At 55.9% G+C, this 18,969-nt stretch overlaps 2 protein-coding genes across 5 annotated transcripts; one reads left to right on the top strand and one right to left on the bottom strand.

Moving 5' to 3' along the window:
* Nucleotides 1-192: 192 nt before the first annotated feature.
* FXYD1 (FXYD domain containing ion transport regulator 1) lies at nucleotides 193-4,350 on the bottom strand. Of its 3 annotated transcripts, none has more exons than XM_007996312.3 (8): nucleotides 4,251-4,350; nucleotides 3,007-3,071; nucleotides 2,508-2,540; nucleotides 1,938-2,012; nucleotides 1,662-1,698; nucleotides 712-761; nucleotides 475-526; nucleotides 193-326 (listed from the first exon to the last, which is right to left on the bottom strand). In XM_007996312.3, the coding sequence occupies exons 2-7, from the start codon at nucleotides 3,065-3,067 to the stop codon at nucleotides 504-506; spliced, it is 279 nt and encodes a 92-aa protein (XP_007994503.1). In that variant the 5' UTR covers nucleotides 3,068-3,071; nucleotides 4,251-4,350; the 3' UTR covers nucleotides 193-326; nucleotides 475-503. The 3 variants fall into 3 exon arrangements, with proteins under 3 accessions (XP_007994503.1, XP_007994506.1, XP_007994505.1); XM_007996315.2 differs by lacking the exon at nucleotides 4,251-4,350 and adding an exon at nucleotides 3,913-4,016; XM_007996314.3 differs by lacking the exon at nucleotides 4,251-4,350 and adding an exon at nucleotides 3,371-3,504.
* Nucleotides 535-18,967, top strand: LGI4 (leucine rich repeat LGI family member 4). Of its 2 annotated transcripts, XM_007996319.3 has the most exons (11): nucleotides 535-963; nucleotides 6,493-6,876; nucleotides 8,618-8,681; nucleotides 9,087-9,158; nucleotides 9,427-9,498; nucleotides 11,137-11,208; nucleotides 11,319-11,390; nucleotides 11,621-11,790; nucleotides 16,445-16,609; nucleotides 16,686-17,191; nucleotides 17,982-18,967. In XM_007996319.3, the coding sequence occupies exons 2-11, from the start codon at nucleotides 6,660-6,662 to the stop codon at nucleotides 18,294-18,296; spliced, it is 1,725 nt and encodes a 574-aa protein (XP_007994510.2). In that variant the 5' UTR covers nucleotides 535-963; nucleotides 6,493-6,659; the 3' UTR covers nucleotides 18,297-18,967. The 2 variants fall into 2 exon arrangements, with proteins under 2 accessions (XP_007994510.2, XP_037847453.2); XM_037991525.2 differs by having other exon boundaries at nucleotides 6,493-8,681.
* Nucleotides 18,968-18,969: the final 2 nt, after the last annotated feature.

An 18,969-nucleotide genomic window follows, 5' to 3' on the forward strand; every position in this document is an offset into this window, starting at 1 on the left:
GGGGGGAGCCCTGGCGTGGGGGGGCCTGCAGCCAATGGGGGCCCGGGGAGCCCGCCCCCGTGCAGGCCACCCCCGCCCCCGCCCCCGCCCACCACCGTCGTCCCCGCCCCTTCCTCTAGGGTGGGGCGCCCCCTGCTGGGGCCCAGGGGCGCTGGGCTTTCGCGCTGAGGGACCGAGACCGACAAAGTGCTGTCGAGAGGAACGCACGTTTTATTGGAAGTCTGGGCGGCAGGGGGAGTCTGCGGGAGTAGGGCTGGGGAAGGGGCGACGGAGGGGACGGTGGGCGCGCAGGTGGAGCGTGGGAGACGTCAGGTGCCAGGGGAGTCCTGTGGGGTGAAAAGGGTGAGTGAAAGGCGAGAGGGGAAGTCCAGAACCACCCCTCGCCGCCCTCCAACCCTGGCACTTGGCCCCCTCCCTCTCCCGCCTTTCCTTCCTCCCTCCTTCCCTCCCATCGCCGTGTCAGAGCTGCAGCACCTGGCCAGATTCCATCGCGCCAGTTGTTTCTACCGCCTGCGGGTGGACAGACCTGGGGGGAACACGGAGATCGGGGGTCATCAGGAGGGGCATCCCCAGCTCCTGGGCAGGCGGGGCAACTCCCCGCCCTCCGCTTTCAGATCCAGTCCCTCCCTCTACGCAGCCGGGGAGGGCCAGGAAAAGGGGTCCTTGGAACCAGCCCTCTCCCCAAAATACCCGCAGTCTCCCCAGACTCACGGCGGATGGAGCTGCGGAAAGTTCCCTCCTCTTCATCGGGTTCCCCAGTCCTGGGAAGACAGAGGCAGAGGGATTTCGGGATGGAAAGGGGGACAGGCTGCCCTTCTAGGAACCCCCAGTACAAGCCTCCTTTCCCAGACTGGTGTAACGAGGCCCAGATATGGACGAAGAACAGGCTCGGGGTCCGCCAGAAATAAGAAGCACCCAGGAGCAGCTTAAGTGCTTGGCAGGGGGCTTCCAAGCCGGTTAACAGTGAGTACCTCCGCGGATTTGGGGACAGGGATGTGAAGTTGGTAGGAGAGGTATAGCCAAGGGGACTTGGCAGACTGTCATGATATGGCCTGGGTTGGAAACCCAGAACCCCCCATCTTCCACTTGAGTGATCTTGAACAAAGTGACTTTAACCTCCCTGTGCCTCAGTTTCCTCATCTGTAAAATGGGGTTAATAACAGCACCTCCCTCCCAGAGGAAGTGAAACCGTATCTGACACGTGGTACACACCCAATAAATATTAGCTACTGCTTATGATAATATCTATAATTGTTCTAACATATTCACACATTGTCCATGCTTTAACATTTTATTTGAAGAGGAATCAAAGAGCTAGGAACAGGACTCTAAGCTAAACTGGGCCGTGTGTGAGATGATCTCATTTCACTGCCGTTCCTTCTTTCCTGCACTTTGTGTTATCACGCTTTGCGATTTTTCTATCTGTGGGGCTGTTGGAACCCACGGCCACCGCCTCCACTAGGCTGGGAGCTCGGCCAGGAAGGGCGGGAGGTTTTTTCCTCGCTTGGTCCCAGGGCCTGGCTTGGGCCATGGTACATAGTAGGTGCTTAATACGTAGTCGCTGATGGGGATCGGGCTGCGGGTCAGGCGGACTCCCCGCCTCACCTGCGGCGCCCTCCAGAGCAGGAGCGGGCGAAGGAGGGCGGGGAGGGGCGTCTTACCTCTGCTGCTGGTTGAACTTGCACCGGCATCTTCTGCCTGTGGGCGTGGAGAAGTAGCAGAGGTTGAGGCTCCCTCCCGGCGGACGCCAAGCGGCGCTGTAGCTCCAGCTCGCCCTCGCGAGGGGCGGGACTTGGGGGACGGGGCGGGGCTAGAGGCGAGACCGGAGGCCGGGGAGCCAAGGCAGGGTAGGCGGGGCAAGGCCTGGGAGGGGTTGGGGCGGGGCGAGGCGGGGCCAGGGAGAGGCGGGGTAGAGGGCGGGGGCTAGGGGCACTCACTGAGCACAATGAGGATACCCAGGATGAAGAGTATCCCGGCGATGATGAGGCCTCCGATCCGCAGGGACTGGTAGTCTGTGAGCAGCAGAGCAGGGAAGGTGAGGGCAGGGAGGAGAGGAGGGAGAATAGGAGAGGGGGAAATTGGGGAGGAGGGAACAGGGAGAAAGGACCAGCAGAGAGAAGTGGGAAATAAGATCAATTAAGGGGGAGCAGATATGGGAGGAGGAAAGGGGGGGACCAGGGAGAGGAGAGAGGTGTATAGGAAAGGGAGGGAGGGGGCAGGGAGGAGGGGGACGGAGGAGAGAAGATGGGAAAAAACAGAGGATGGGCCACGAGATGCTGAGAGAGACCCAGGCAAGAGAAAGAGAACCAGAGAGGTATCACATAGACAGTGACACAGAGAGACACAGACAGGGAAAGACGCAGACAGGTGGAATCAGAAAGGAAGGACAAAATAGAGGGAAGGAGAATGACAGAGATTTCATACTGGGATTCTGGGGGAGAGTGAATCAAAGGACAAGCAAAGCCAGGATCTCCCCCAAAACTCTCAGAATTAGACCCCCCACTCACCGTAAGTGAACGGGTCTTGCTCCTTTGGACTTTCTGGAAAGAGAGAAATCAGGGGTTGAATGCTTCCTGGGGTCCTGGACAGGGAGGGGCATAAGGAGACCGCTGGGGGCTCTACCTTGCTGGGCTGAGAGTCTGAGGGTGTCTAGGCAGGCTGCCCACCCTCTCTGGGTCCCAGCTGCCCCCTCTGCACTGTCCCAGATGGGGCGGGGGGCACCTAACTGCCCCAGCTCCCTGACTCATGGTAGGCTGCCTGTGACCCAGTTATCCCACCAGGGATTCAGCCCTATCCCACCCCACCTTTGCCTGATCCGGGGCTTCCTCTCCCTTCCCCCAAATGCCAGCCTGTGACTGGACCCCACGTGGAGACCCCCAAACTTCTTGGTACCCCAGCTGACTCAGTCTAGGTTGCGGTCTCCAACTTGGTTCTTTCTTGGGGTTTCAGTCCCCGCCGCCACCCCTGGGGCTGAGGTGGGTAGCGGGCAGCCTCCCCTGCACTCACCTGCCTTGGCCATGGTGATGAGACTCACACAGAAAACCAAGATGTGGCCAAGAGACGCCATTGTCCTGGGGGGGACACAACAGGTTAGGCAGTGTGTGCCCTTGCTCTCCCACATAGGGCTTGAACCCAAGGGATTAAGTCAGAGTCTGGGGACTGAAACACCGAAGCATTCATCCTCTAGCTTGGTGGCTCCGAGAAACAGGGGTATCCCCAGCTTCGTGGGGACACAGTGTCACCAAAACAACCTCCACGATGGGTTCACACAACAACACAATGTAGCAGGGACAGGGGTGAGACACACAGTCCCTGGGGGCCTCCCTCGGGCCTCCACCTCCCACAGCAGGCCCCCGATTCCCAGACCTACCCTGGCAGGGCAGAGGAGGCGCTACCTCACACAAACACGGAGCAGGAGACAGCGGGGCACGCCCAAGTCCCACCTGCCTACACACCCGGCCTCACTGTGCCCCGCGAAATCCCAGCTCCCTGCCCTCTCCGCCTGCCGGCTCCCAGCCTGACCCCGGGTATAAATATCTCCCACTTCACCCTGGAGGAATTCGGCTCGCTCAGGCCACCATGGCAACAGCCTGCCTTCCCCCACTCAGGGGGTCACGCACAGCCCTGCCCGGGTGAGGCCCAGCTGCCACATTGCCACAGGCTGCCCCTGTGGGAAAGGCCACCCTGTCTCCTCCCTGGGCAGCAACGAGGAAAGGAAAAGACAGCCCTTCTGCCTGCCTCTGGGTGACATCTTTCACAATCGGATGTCAGGCAAGTGACATGAGGCCCAGGCCAGTGGGCCTGAGAGAGAGAAGACACTGCTGGGGCAGGGATGCGCGCGCACGCACGCACACACACGCGCACACACACACACATACACACACTGGGGCCGGAATGGACATGAACAACAACCTCTTCCCAAACTTCTGGTTGGAGCAGGACGTGGGGTGTAAACACCGTCAGGCATCCAGTACTCCTCCTCTGGGCCTCCGGTGCCCCCACACAGTGACGCAACCAGCCCTACACATGTGTGTGTCCGAATTCCACACCCTGCCAGGGTGCACACGCACCAGCAGGGCAGGGAGGAGTCGCCCACATCCCACCCTGCAGAACCCACTGCCCCAGCCACACTCCCTCCCTCTTAGGTTGGCCTGCCTGGGAAGCCTCGGGCTGGCCACTCCTGCTCCCAAAATAGGCGGCCCAGCCAGACCAGGGGTGAGGCCTGGAGGGAAGGAGTGGGGGACGCTCACCCCAATCGGGCTGTCCCCTGCTGAAAGAAGGCCCCCAAACGTCCTGCTGTGCCCCGGGGGCTGAGCACTTTGGACCCCCTGGCCCAGAGCTGGACGCGCCGCCCCCAACAGGCTCCCCTCCCAGCCCCACCCCACCCTTGCCCTCCCCAACCAGCAGCTGTAACTGGAGCTGGGGCTGGAGAGGGGCCAGGGGGCGGCCCCCAGCCCAGACCGCCCTGGCCCGCTAGGTTAACTCTCTCAGTTCAGATGGAGGAGCAGCAGGCAGCCAGCAGGCAGGCTGGGGAGGCCAGGAGGACTGTGGAGGACAGGGTTGTGAACACACACACACACACACACACACGCCTCCAAGAGCTTCTGGGCTGAGGCGGCTGCCCCCTGGGAATTGGGCCCAGCCAGGGACTAAGGTCACCCAGCCTGACTGCCCAAGAGCCCACTGACCCCTGATCCCATTGCTCCATGGGGTCCTTAACAGGGCCGTTTTAGGGGACAGGAGGGAGGGGTGTGTGTGTGTGTGTGTGCGCACGCACGTGCATGCAGTATCTGTTGCAGTGAGATCCCCAGAAATGCTACACATACATACACACACACGCGCGCGCACACACACACACACACAGGGAATCCCAAAGACCCAGATATACAGGTACAAAACCAGACAAAACCACGTATGTATGTACATCCATAGAGGCAGACACACAGAATGACACACTGATAGAGAAACCCAAAGACCTGGACACACAACCGGCACCTCTTATGCCAGTCACAAAATACCAAAACAAGCACATTTATGTCTACACAGACCCATGCACACTTGTGTAGATGGATGACCCCACAGAGACACAGTCAAAAACATAGCCACACCACCATCCACACTCACAAACTGGCCACAAAAATGCATGTTTCTGTGAAGACCGACCCACAAATGGCCATACAGAAACATACAAGTATATGCATACCACACATAAATGCATTCAAAGATGCATGGCCAAACATGGCCGGGTACGGTGGCTCACACCTGTACTCCCAGCACCTTGGGAGGCCAAGGTGGGAGGATCACTTGAGGCCAGGAGTTCAACACCAGCCTGGCCAACCTGGTGAAACCTCATCTCTACTAAAAAAATTAAAATTAGCCGGGCATGGTGGCACATGCCTGTAATCATGGCTACTCTGGAGGCTGAGGCAGGAGAGTCACTTGAACCCGGAAGGCGGAGGTTGCAGTGAGCTGAGATCACTCTAGCCTGGGTGACAGCGCGAGACTCTGTCTCAAAAACAAAAACAAAACGAAACAAAACCAAAGGTACAGACATGCTGCCAGCACTCCTACACAGTCCCAAAGATAGGAAGGCCAACAAGCTTGTGTACACACAGACAGATTTCCATGGGCACAGATACACAAGCAGAAACACCATTGAGGACAACCCGCCACTCTCACACATACCCACAAAAGCAGAAACACACACACTGGTTCACACCCTATGCTTGGGCAAACAGGCACATGGCTGGCCATGGTGACAGATGCGCAGGTTGACACACTTGCATGTTCACACATTCCAAAACCACAGATCTGTATTCAACCCCACACTTTCCTTCCCCTGAGCTCTTGTCGGGAACAACACACCTGGCATCCCCATGGGCAGGCCAGGTTTACAGGTCCTGGTGATGGGGAAACCTGGAATCAGACCTGGGTACTGCACTCCTGGTTGTGTGAACTTGAGCAGCTCTGTGCCTCATTTTCACATGCTCCGAAATGGAAAAATCGCTAAGATCACATGTATAATCCTGGACAGTGCTCAGAGGTCTCTGAACTTGACATTGTCTTATCATTAACTTCATTTTTTGTTTATTTGTTTGAGACCTGGTCTTGCTCTGTCAACCAGGCTGAAGTGCAATGGCACGATCATAGCTCACTGTAGCCTCAAACTCATGGGCTCAAGTTATTCTCCCACCTCAGCTTCCTGAGTAGCTGGGACTACAGGTGTGCGACACCATGCCTGGCTAATTTTTTTATTTTTTGGGTTTCACTCTGTTGCCCACTATGTTGTCTTGAACTCCTGGCCTCAAGCGATCCTCCCACTTCAGCCTGCCAAAGTGTAGGATTATAGACATGAGCCACTGTGCTTGGCCCGTTATTATTGTCCTTGTCATCCTCCTCCTTGTGAACTGAACTGCTGGGCTGGACACTCTATGAGAGTGGGTTCCAATACCTCTGTGTCCCTGGCACTCAACTCTCCAACTTCACTTTCAGGGACTTTGTTTATCATACCTGAGAGTCAGCAGAGGAAACCAACAGCTGAAGGGCATGGCTCAAACCACAAGCTGCTGGGGTCTGCTCCTCTAGGACCTGGATCCGGAGCCCACCCCCAAGCCTGCTGACCACTGAGGGATGCCCACCTTGTGCTGAACCCCAAAAGGATGAGTTGCCTCCATCACCTGAGTCCTCTCCACAACTGGGAAGTGGGTGCCACGATTGTCCCCATTTTACAGATGGGAAAACTGAGGCCACACAGGACTGGGCCTGCAACCCAGATCTGCATGACCTCCAAGCTGTTAAGCCCCCTTATCCTCCAACGAGGCTTCTGGGTGTGGGCGTCAGAGTCGAGAGAGCCTGCATGCATTCCGCAATTACAGGGTGAGTCTCGGCCTCAGGTGATGAGGTGGTACAGCCTAGGGGTTAGGTTTAGAGCTGAACAGAGCCAGGAAACTAATCACATAACTGCCCTGTGCCTTAGTTTCCCCATCTGTAAAGCAAGGATAACAGTACTGCCCATCTCACAGGGTGGCTGTGAAGGCTGAGTGAGTATAAACATTACTACTATTTCATGTTAGCTAACAAGTGTCACTTACTTATTTTTCTTATTTAGTGGACAGAATCTATCCAAATGACTGAAAGCTTAGTCCAGATTAAAACAAACAATTATCCATCTATCCATGAACTCTCATCTCCAAAGAAAGAATGTAAAATAACCTGGAGCAGCCCTGGGGCTGGATGCCTGGGTTTGAATCCTGGCTGTGCCCTCAGCTGGGTAACGTGGAGTTCAGGTTCCCTGACCTGTCTCCACTTCCTCCAGCTGTAAAGTGGTGGTGATAACAGCACCAACTTCAGAGGGCTTTGGCAAGATCAGAATGAGTTAATAGATGAGCTTTTAGGACAAGGCCAGGCTCAGAGTAGACGCTGAAGAAGGGGTGGCATCATCATCGTCATCATCATCACCTTCTTCACCATCATCATCATCTTCATCGTCATCGTCATCATCTTCTTCACCATCATCATCATTATGTCCTTGAGTTGGTGCCACCCCCCAGTGGGTGTTGGGCACTCGAGGGTTAATTTCAGAGTGGGGGAGGGAGGCTGTGGGCTTGGGGCAGGGCAGAGGTCGTGCCGAGTGTGACCACCAGAGGGAGCAGCTGGACCTGAACTGGCCCCACTGACAGCGCCCAATGCACCCTCCTGGAGCCAGGGGAGGGGGCTGGCGGAGAGTGGCCAGGAAGGGATGTCCCCAGCCCCCAGGGGCCTCTCCTCCCACCCTGCTCCAGTCTGCAGAGCCATCCGGTCCCCACCCTGGTGACATCGTCCTCCTGCTCCCTCAATAGGGTTGAGTGGGGAATCTGGGGAGGGGGCTGGTGTGAGTGGTGGGACGGCTCCAGCCCTTGGTGGCCCCTCCCCCTCCTGTGGGGCTGCCCAGTCCCTTCCCCAAGGCCGACCTTCTCATGGCCTCTGACCCCCTCCTCCTTCCCACTCTACTCTGCCGGGTGCATCGGGTGTCCAGTGAACCCCTTTCCCAAACCTTCAGGGAGAAGGGACGTGGGAGGAGGCAAAGAAACTACAGGCAGGGAGCTGGAAGGGGGGGGAAGGAGACAAGAAATCAAGACACCAGGCAGCGGGACGCACACACTCACATACGCTCACACACATAGAGGCCAACAGACAGACAGCTACCTAAAGCCTGAAAGACTGACAGCAACACAGAAAAAGAGAAACACACAGAAAGAGAGACAAAGACAGAAATAGAAACAGACTAACACGCAGAGTCAGAAATACAGAGACAGAAAGACAGGGAGAAAGAGAAACAGAAAATTAGACACCAAAGAGATACGAACAGGGAGGAAGGCCGACTGAAGGAAAGACGGAGAAGAGGAGAGAGAAGCCAGGGCCAAGCGTGCCAGCAGGCGGATGGAGGGCGGCCTGGTGGAGGAGGAGACATAGTGGCCCAGGCTGAGCTGGGTGGGCCGGGAGAAGCGGGTGCCTCAGCGCGGGGCTGGGGGCATGGGAGGGGCAGGCGTTCTGCTGCTGCTGCTGGCTGGGGCGGGGGTGGTGGTGGCCTGGAGGCCCCCAAAGGGAAAGTGTCCCTTGCGCTGTTCCTGCTCCAAAGACAGCGCCCTGTGTGAGGGATCCCCGGACCTGCCTGTCAGCTTCTCTCCAAACCTGCTGTCACTGTGAGTGTCCAGCCCTCTGCACACCCAAAGGTGGGGATGGAAGTCCTGGGACCCCAGAGGTCGGGATGTGGTGCTGAGTCCCCAGGGAAACAGGGGCCCATCAGGATCTCAGGAGATGGGCAGCAAAGGCTGTCGGGATGCCATGAAGAGGAGTGCTGGCGTCTGGGAGGGAGCAGAGGGAAACCCCAGAGGGCAGGAACAGCATTTGGGGCCCAGGAAGAGGGTTGAGTGCTGTCAGGTCCTTGTCAAGCCAGGAGGGCAAATGCCTGCCTCCTCTGGCATGCAGGGGAGACACACCCAGGGTCAGGGTGGCACGCTGGGGTCTCCTGGATGGCAGAAGGCTCTGGTTTGGGACTGGAGAATTGCTGTGGTGTCCCCCTCACCTACCACTGCCCACATCCCCAGCTCATTCGTCAGGACTGGAGTCACCCAGCTGAAAGCCGGCAGCTTCCTGAGAATTCCGTCTCTGCACCTGCTGTGAGTGGGGCCTGGCTGGGCCGACAACCAGCGCAAGGGAGTGGGCGGTCATGCACATGTGTGGGAATGAATGCTCACACAGATGTTAGGTGGGTGTTCATGCACGTGTGTGGGGGTGTGTGCACATGTGCATGCAAAAGTATTTGTGTCCATGCACATACTTACACCTGCGTGCCCATGCCTGTGTGGGCTGAGGGTGGAGGCCAGGGTTAAAATGTCAGATGGAGCCCGCAACTCCGGGAAAATTTTTTTCTTGCCCCCTTGCCAGCCTCTTCACCTCCAACTCTTTCTCCGTGATTGAGGACGATGCGTTTGCGGGCCTGTCCCACCTGCAGTACCTGTGAGTGAGGCCAGGGGATGGAGGCAGGTGGGCCTGGGAGAAGGAAGGATCCTTCTGTGGCTCCCAGAGTAGGGGGAGATGGGAGCTGTGGCCCTGAGGAGAAGGTGTTTGGACATCATGGTGGGATGATGTTGATAAAAATGGTGAACCCAGTGGTGGTGATGATTTGGGTGATACTGACAAAGTTCTCAGGGCTGGTGTTAATGTTGCTTATCAGTGTTGATTATCACCTCATTTCTCTACTTCAAGATCTACAAAGAGCCCAGTTAACCAGAGCCTGGTTCTGGCTCTACCTGACTCATGGGAGCCCAGGGAGGGTGTAAAGAAGTCAGAGACAAGAGACGTTTCAAATGACCAGGAAATAACTCTGAATTAGGTAGTGGTGGTGATACTGTGGGATTGGGTAGTGGTGGTGATGGTGGCGGTGGTGGCAGTGACAGCATGACAGTGCTGGCGTTTATGTTGGTCATGGTGTTGATGATAATGGCAGTGGTGATGACCCTGTTGCTGCTGTTGATGTGGGGTTGGTGGCATTATTGATGAAGATGGAGTGGGGATGATGTTGGTAAAAATGGTAGCCCCAGTGGTGATGATGCTCTGGATGAAATTGATGATGAAGTTCTTGGGGCTTGTGTCTGTGATCATTATCAATGTTGTGGGGTGGACCACTACAGTATTGGTGTTGACGTTGGTGATGGCTGTGGGTAGGATGTTGGGGTGGGTATGAATGGCAATGTTGTTGGTACTGGGTTGGTGACGATGGTGAAGGTGTTGGTATTTATGGAAATGCTGGCAGCGGTAGTACCGGTGGTGGGCGAATGTGTGCGTCTTAGGTATAAGGGAGAGGTTGTTGGTGTTGGCAGTGTTGGTGGTGCTCATGCTGATGTGTGTGATAGTGCAGCATTGGAGATGAGGGTGGCAATCTTTTTGGTGTTGATCATGAAGGTTGTGCTGTTGGTGATGATTACCGGTGTTGTTGGTGTGGAGTTTGGTAATGATTATATGCGTGTTGGTGTTGATAGGAGTGGGTGGTGACGTTGTTATTGGTGACAATGATGCTAGTGTTGGTGATGATAGTGGCAAGGTATAATGTTGGGGATAACAGCAGTTACTGGTCCTGGGTTTGATAATGGTAATACAGACATGGGTGCTGGGGATGCTGGCATTGGGTTGGTCATTACGGATGATGCTGGAGGTAATGTGGTGGTCTGGGTGCTAGCTGGTGGTGGTGATGGTGGTGGCAGGGTATGGTGTTGGGGATAGTGGCAGTTATTGGTCCTGGGATTGATGACGGTGATAAAGACATGGGTGTTGGGGATGCTGGCATTGGTGTTGATCATTCCTAATGATGCTGGAGGTATTGGTGGTGATTTGGGTGTTAGCACTGGTGATGGTGATCGTGCTGGTGGCGGCAGGGCAATGTTCACAGTGAAACTGGCATTGACTATGGGGCCAGTTTCATGGCTCCTAGAATGGACGGCTGGGACTTTGGCAAGGAGAGGTTTTTGAGAGGTTTTCCTTGGGATTGTCCATGGTATTGGAAGAGAATTCAGCACCTTCCAGTGGGCCTATGGCTTTCATGGGGTGCGTTCCCTGAAGCTCAGTGGGCCTTCCCGTGACCCCAGCTTCCCTCCACAGCTTCATCGAGGACAATGAGATTGGCTCCATCTCTAAGAATGCCCTCAGAGGACTTCGCTCGCTTACACACCTGTGCGTGCCTCCACTGCCCCAGCCCTCCATGAAAGGCACCCACACTCCACCCCCCAGGGGACACAGGGTATCCTCATGGCTGCTGACGGTGCCTTCTCTTCCTCCACCAGAAGCCTGGCCAATAACCATCTGGAGGCCCTCCCCAGATTCCTGTTCCGAGGCCTGGAGACCCTTACTCACGTGTGAGGCTCATGGGGGCTGGGAGTGTGGGGGTTGGGGAATGTTTGTGTCATAGGGGGCATCCATGCCCACTTCTGGTTGGCGTGCATGCATTTGGCTGCAGTTGTTCTTACGTATTTTTCTCACCACTATGGAGCCCCATCTCTGGGGACACTTGCCTGGGGTCGGGCAGGAGCATGGCCCCCAGGGTGTGGAAGCGGGGTCGCAGCCCCTCCCCGGCCTCTTGCCCCAGGGACCTCCGTGGGAACCCGTTCCAGTGTGACTGCCGCGTCCTCTGGCTCCTGCAGTGGATGCCCACCGTGAACGCCAGCGTGGGGACCGGCGCCTGTGCGGGCCCCGCCGCCCTGAGCCATATGCAGCTCCGCCACCTCGACCCTGAGACCTTCAAGTGCAGAGCCATAGGTGGGGGGCTTTCCTGATGGGGTGGGAGGCGGGGGATCTAGGGGAATGGCCGCCAGGGCCAAGGGGCTTGCCTCACTCCCTGCCGTGCCTTTTCCCGGCGTGGGAAGACCCTGAGCAAGCAGCGCTGCCTTCCTGAGCCCCAGTTTTCCCATCTGTAAAGTGGGGGTAATAAACAGTAATATAGGAGTGCCGTGGGAATTCAGTGATACATCTTCACATGTTCGGCATTTGGCGCCAGGCCTGGGACAGGAGGTCCTTATAAACATTCACCCTTGTTAACATAAAAGCAACCACTTTAAAAAGTCTTCGTTAGGTGCCAAGTATTGCTCTAAGAACTGCAGGTGCAATGTCACCTCATTTACATTGACTCGCCTTTTCTATAAATAGATTTTGTTGCCTTTTGGGATACTGGGTGGTGGCCTCACCTCACACAATGGTGAGGCCAGCCCTGGGTCTCGCCCTCAAAGAGTTCAATGTCCAGAGGAACACAGGCCCATACAGGACAGCCCAGGAACTATCTGGGCAGGATGGGGAGGCCTAGCCAGAGGGGTCACGGCAGGGATGGGGGAAACTGTGGCAGCTGAGGGAGCCCAGAGTCAGGGCCAGGGCCACACAGATCTAAGGGGGACAGGAAGGGCTTCTTGAAGGAGTTTAAGCCTGAAGGGTCTTTACACAGATGCTTTTCTTTTCTAAGAGTTGGGGTCTCATTCTCTCACCCAGGCTGGTGTGCAATGGTGCCATCATAGCTCACTGCAGCCTCAAACTCCTGGGCTCAAGTGATCCTCCTGCCTCAGCCTGCCAAATAGCTGGGACTACAAGCATATGCTACTGTGCCTGGCTAATTTTGTTTAAAAAACTTTTTTGTAGAGATAGGGTCATGCCACGTTGCTCAGGCTAGTCTTGAACTTCTGGCTTCAAGTGATCTTCCCACTTCAGCCTCCCAAAGTGCTGGGATTACAAGCATGTGCCACCACACCCAGCCACAGATGCTATGAATACAATAACAACAGCAATAATTATTATTATCTATAACAATATGAAGGGGGCCTGCCCCTCCACACCTGTGGGTATTTCTCACAAGGTGGAGACCAGAGACTGAGAAAAGAAATAAGACACAGAGATGAAGTATAGAGGAAGAACAGTGGGCCCAGGGGACTGGCGCTCAGCAAGTAAGGACCTGCACTGGCACTGGCCCCTGAGTTCCCTCCGTATTTATTGATCACTATCTCTACTCTCTCAGTGAGGCAGATGTGGCAGGACTAAGGGTAATGGTGCAGAGAGGGTCAGCAGGAAAACATGTGAGCAAAGGACTCTGTCATAAATAAGTTTAAGGAAAGGTGCTGTGCTTGGATGTGCACGTAGGCCAGATTTATGTTTAACTTTACACAAACATCTCAGTGCAGTAAAGAGTAAGAGCAGTATTGCCGCCAGCATGTCTCACCTCCAGCCACAAGGCGGTTTCTCCTATCTCGGTAAATAGAATGTACGATCGGGTTTTACACCGGGACATTCCATTCCCAGGGACGAGCAGGAGACAGATGCCTTCCTTTTATCTCAGCTGCAAAGAGGCCTTCCTCTTTCACTGATCCTCCTCAGCACAGACCCTTTACAGGTGTCGGACTGGGGGACGGTCAGGTCTTTCCCTTCCCATGAGGCCATATCTTAGGCTGTCTCAGTGCGGGGAAGCCTTGGACAATACCCAGGCTTTCTTGGGCAGAGGTCCCTGTGGCCTTCTGCAGTGCATTGTGTCCCTGGGTAATGGAGAACGGAGAATGGTGATGACTTCTACCAAACATACTGCCTGCAAACACATTTTTAACAAAGCACATCTTGCATAGCCCTAAATTCATTAAACCTTGAGTCAATATAGCACATGTTTCTACAAGCACAGGGTTGGGGCTAAGTTTACAGATTAACAGCATCTCAAAGCAGAAGAATTTTTCTTAGTACAAATCAAAATGGAGTTTCTTATGTCTTCCTTTTTCTACACAGACACAGTAACAGTCTGATCTCTCTTCCTTTCCCCCACAACGACATACATGTATGATTATTATCAACGTATCATTATTATGATTCTAAGTGTAAGAAAGGCATGTTTTTGGTCTGCAGGACACATAGAAGAAGGGGATTTAACTTAGGGAGTCCTTCTTCACTCAAATTATCCAATAAACATTCACTGAAGTCCACTCAGTGTCCAGCCCTGTGAGAGGTGATGGTCACTGTGGTTGGGCCCTCAGCCCTGGCCTCATGGAACATACAGTCCTGGGAATTTGGGGAGACAGACATTTAACAAACACTACACAAATAAATGTGTGCTATACATTGTGATAACTACAGGGAGTGATGACAGAATGAGGGTTCCTTTGGGAGTCAGAGAAGGCTTCTCTCAAGTGGGGATGTTAGGTCTGGATGTGGCTAAGTGAGGAACAGAGGGAAGGGCTCTTCAGAGAGAGGGAACAGCCTGGCCAGTGGCCCTGAGGCAGCATAGAGTGTGCCCTGTTTGAAGATCAAAAGAAGGCAGGTGTGGCTCGGGGTAGTGAGTGGAGGGACAACTATGGATTTTGGAAGCCACAGAGAGGAGAGTAGACTTTATTCTGGGCTATGGGAAGAATGGGAAGTTTTTTTGTGTTTGTTTATTTGAAACAGGGTCTCACTCTGTCACCCAGGATGGAGTGCAGTGGTACAATCACGGCTCACTGAGGCCTCAACCTTCCCAGGCTCAGATAATCCTCCTGCCTCAGCTTCCTTGGTAGCTGGGGCTACAGGTGCACCACCACCATGCCCTGCTAATTTTTTGTATTTTTTTTGCAGAGATGGGGTTTTCACCATGTTGTCCAGGCTGTTCTTGAACCCCTGGGCTCTACTGATCCATCTGCCTTGGCTTCCCAAAATGTGGGGATTACAGGCGTGAGCCACCACTCTCGGCTGAGAGTTTTGAGCAAGAGGTGATTTGACGGCCATTTAAAAAAGATTTGTCTGGGCCGGGTGCAGTGGCTCATGCCTGTAATCCCAGCACTTTGGGAGGCCGAGGTGGGTAGATCACGAGGTTAGGGGTTTGAGACCAGCCTGACCAACATGGTGAAACCCCGTCTCTACTAAAAATACAAAAACTAGCCGGGTGTGGTGGCAGTCACCTGTAATCCCAGCTACTCAGGAGGCTGAGGCAGGAGAATGGCTTGAACCTGGGAGGCGGAGGTTGCAGTGAGCCGAGATCGCAACACTGCACTCCAGCCTGGGCGACAGAGCGAGACTCCATCTCAAAAAAAAAAAAAAGAAAAAAATTCGCCCTTTAGGTGGGCATTGTACGTAGTTTGGTTCATTGCTTCAATGCTGGCACCTGGAAACAGGGCCTGGCACACAAAGTGAAATATTACAGCCTGGAGTCAACTGCCCAGCTCCCCCACTAACAAGCAGAGCAGCCTTGGTGCCCCAGTGACCATGAAAGCCAACCCGTTGTCACAGACTCTCAAAATACCATGAATTAAGGACAGAGGGATCTGGAGTGAGCTGTCCAGGTGCGTGGGGCAGCCCCTGGGCATCATCCTTGCTTTCATGCTGGAAACCAGGTTGTGGCACACCCACGTGGTGGGAAAGGAGACCAAGTCGGGACAAGCTCTTTCCAGGTGTGGTGGTTCATTACACTCATCACATCTGCCCTTGTTCCATTGGTCACTGGGTCTCAAAACAGCCACATCTAACTTTCAGGGAGGGCGGTGGATGGGGGTCCCGGGATAATGCAGCCTCTAGCTGGGCGGCCTAGTGACCAATTCCAATCCTCTCTCCTGGAAGGTGGGAGGGATGGGTTTTGTTGGATAACTGGCTGCCTGTGCCATTTAGCCTTCGTTTTCTTATCTGCGAAGGGGAGATCATAACAGAATGTACCTCATAGGGATGTTGTGAAGTTAAATGAATTAATCAAGATTTTTTTTCTAAGGGATTATTTGGTGATGCCACACAGCTTAGAAAATAAGGCTTATGGGTCGGGCACAGTGGCTCACGCCTGTAATCCCAGCACTTTGGGAGGCCGAGGTGGGTGGATCACAAGGTCAGGAGTTCGAGACAACCCTGGCCAACATGGTGAAACCCTGTCTCTACTAACAATACAAAAATTAACTGGGCATGGTGGTGGGTGCCTGCAATTCCAGCTATTCGGGAGGCTGAGGAAGTAGAATTGTTTGAACCCACGAGGTGGATGTGGCTCATGCCTATAATCCCATCAGTTTGGGAGGTCAAGGCAGGAGGATCTCTTGAACCCAGGAATTCCAGACCAGCCTGGGCAACATAGCAAGACGCCATCTCTGCAAAAAAATAAAAAATTAGCCAGGCATGGTAGCACACACCTGTAGTCTCAGCAGCTCAAGAGGCTGAGGCAGGAGGATCGCTTGAGCCTGGAAGGTGGAGGCTGCACTGAGCTATGATTGTGCCACTGCACTCCAGCCTGGGAGACACAGTGGGACTCTGTCTCAAAACAAAACAAAATCCCTACCCCCCCCCCACAAACCAAACAAACATCTACAGATCAAGATTCCAGTTCTATGTCCCTATGAGGGGAGTACATGAACGGCCCCCATTTCAGAGATGTAGGCAAACTGAGGCTTAGCAATGAGGACCCTGGGTGTCCTGGGGACTGCCTGACTCTGTCCTCCATCCGCAGAGCTGTCCTGGTTCCAGACGGTGGGGGAGTCGGCCCTGAGTGTAGAGCCCTTCTCCTACCAAGACGAGCCTCACATTGTGCTGGCACAGCCCTTCGCCGGCCGCTGCCTGATCCTCTCCTGGGACTACAGCCTGCAGCGCTTTCGGCCCAAGGAAGAGCTGCCCGGTGAGCCCCTCCCCGTCCTTCTGCCTGTCCAGCAGCCTGCCTGGCCGGCCTGACCTGCCTCCCCACCTCCCCACAGCGCCCTCCGTGGTGTCCTGCAAGCCACTGGTGCTGGGCCCGAGCCTCTTCGTGCTGGCTGCCCGCCTGTGGGGGGGCTCACAAATGTGGGCCCGGCCCAGTCCCGGTCTGCGCCTGGCCCCAACGCAGACCCTGGCCCCGCGGCGGCTGCTGCGGCCCAATGACGCCGAGCTCCTGTGGCTGGAAGGGCAGCCCTGCTTCGTGGTGGCCGATGCCTCCAAGGCAGGCAGCACCACGCTGCTGTGCCGCGACGGGCCCGGCTTTTACCCGCACCAGAGTCTGCACGCCTGGCACAGGGACACGGACGCTGAGGCCCTGGAACTGGACGGCCGGCCCCATCTGCTGCTGGCCTCGGCTTCCCAGCGGCCCGTGCTCTTCCACTGGACCGGTGGCCGCTTCGAGAGACGCACAGACATCCCTGAGGCCGAGGATGTCTATGCCACACGCCACTTTCAGGCTGGTGGGGACGTGTTCCTGTGCCTCACACGCTACATTGGGGACTCCATGGTGAGGCTGGGCCTAGGGGCGGGAGAGGGCTACAGCTGACTCTTATTGAGGGCTGGCTTTTCAGCACCGACCCAATCTTGCATACTAAGCCTCTAAACTCTGACCTAGCCTCACATGCTGACCTTTGAACCAGGACCCCACCCCACATTGATGCCAAGACTCTGACTCCCTCAAGGCTGACTGACCCTAAACCACTCCCCAGTCCCCAACACTGACGCTGGCCCCAGCATCCTGATTCTATCCCCAGATGCTGGCTCTGTGACTCGGATGCATTCCACACTTCACCACAGCCACACCTGTCCCCACCCTGACACTGAGGCCCCAAGGCTGACGCTGGGGTTAAGCCCTGCCCACCCTGTTTCTGGAGTGAGGTGCAGGCAGGGGAGGGTTCTGAGCCTGGAAGGGCCCTGATCTGACTTAGGTGTTCACAAGGTCTCTGGGTGGGGAAGAGACTGGGGGAGCAGGGAGAGGAGCCTAGAGACCAGGGAAGAGGTTACCAGGATGGTCCAGTTGGGAGGGGATGGAGTTCGGCCAGAGGTGGTGGGAGAAATGTACAACTACAGTAGGTGAAACTGACAGAGTCCATGGCTGAGTGCTTCTGTGTGGGGTGTGAGGGCAAGAGAAGGGCTCAGAACAACTCCGTGTGTGTGGCCGAACAGCTGGGTGGTGACCTTTAGGAAGACAAGAAAGCTATGGGAGTTTCGGGACCGACAAGCTTCAGCTTCCAAGCTGTTCCAGGGCCCCCAGAGACCCCCGGGACCGCAGGCCCTCACTGGCCACACCCCCACAGGTCATGCGCTGGGACGGCTCCATGTTTCGTCTGCTGCAGCAACTTCCCTCGCGCGGTGCCCACGTCTTCCAGCCACTGCTCATCGCCAGGGACCAGCTGGCCATCCTGGGCAGCGACTTTGCCTTCAGTCAGGTCCTCCGTCTTGAGCCTGACAAGGGGCTCCTGGAGCCGCTGCAGGAGCTGGGGCCCCCGGCCCTGGTGGCCCCCCGTGCCTTCGCCCACATCACTATGGCTGGCAGACGCTTCCTCTTTGCTGCTTGCTTTAAGGGCCCCACACAGATCTACCAGCATCACGAGATTGACCTCAGTGCCTGACACCACCAACGGGACTCTGGGCATGGCTGGGGCCCCGGGATGGCCCCTTGTCTGGCTCCTGGCCCCACTTGGGGTGATGGCCGCCTGTGAGCTGCTGACCATGGGCCACGTTCATCAGCCATACGTCTAGGCCTTAAGCCCACTTCTTAAAGGATCTGCACCCATGGGGTGACATAGAGGGTCCCAGCCTATTGGACCTCCCGAGCTGCCCTTCAGGTCTAAAGCAACATCTGGACATCTCAGCTGGGACAGATTCCCCATCAAAGGCAACCTGGAGGTGCAGGCTGGTGCACTGCATGGAGTCGAGGTGGAGATCACCTGCAGAGCTCCATGAGGTCCGGAAGTCCCCTCTCAACCCGCTCCCACCCCCGCTGGTCCCTCTGAAAGCACTGAGGGGTCGACGGCATTCCTTTCCCATCCTAAACTCCATGCAGCCAATCGCTTTCCTGGAAAAGCACCAACCTCAAAGCCAGCTCAGCGCTGGGCGGGTTCCCCCTTTGCTGCTTGTGCGCATGCGTGCGGCCGCCAGGCGCGCTGTGCCTCTTGCGCGTGCGCGGGGCACAGGGCGGGACAGCGGGAGGTGTTGCGGGGAGCCCGGTGCCCTCCTGGATGGGCGACGGAGGCAAGGACAAGAAGAGTCCGAGCTCAATAAATGCGCTGTGCACCCTGCCCG

The sequence above is a fragment of the Chlorocebus sabaeus genome, chromosome 6 (genome assembly GCF_047675955.1).
Source record: "Chlorocebus sabaeus isolate Y175 chromosome 6, mChlSab1.0.hap1, whole genome shotgun sequence".
Classification (NCBI taxonomy): domain Eukaryota; kingdom Metazoa; phylum Chordata; class Mammalia; order Primates; family Cercopithecidae; genus Chlorocebus; species Chlorocebus sabaeus.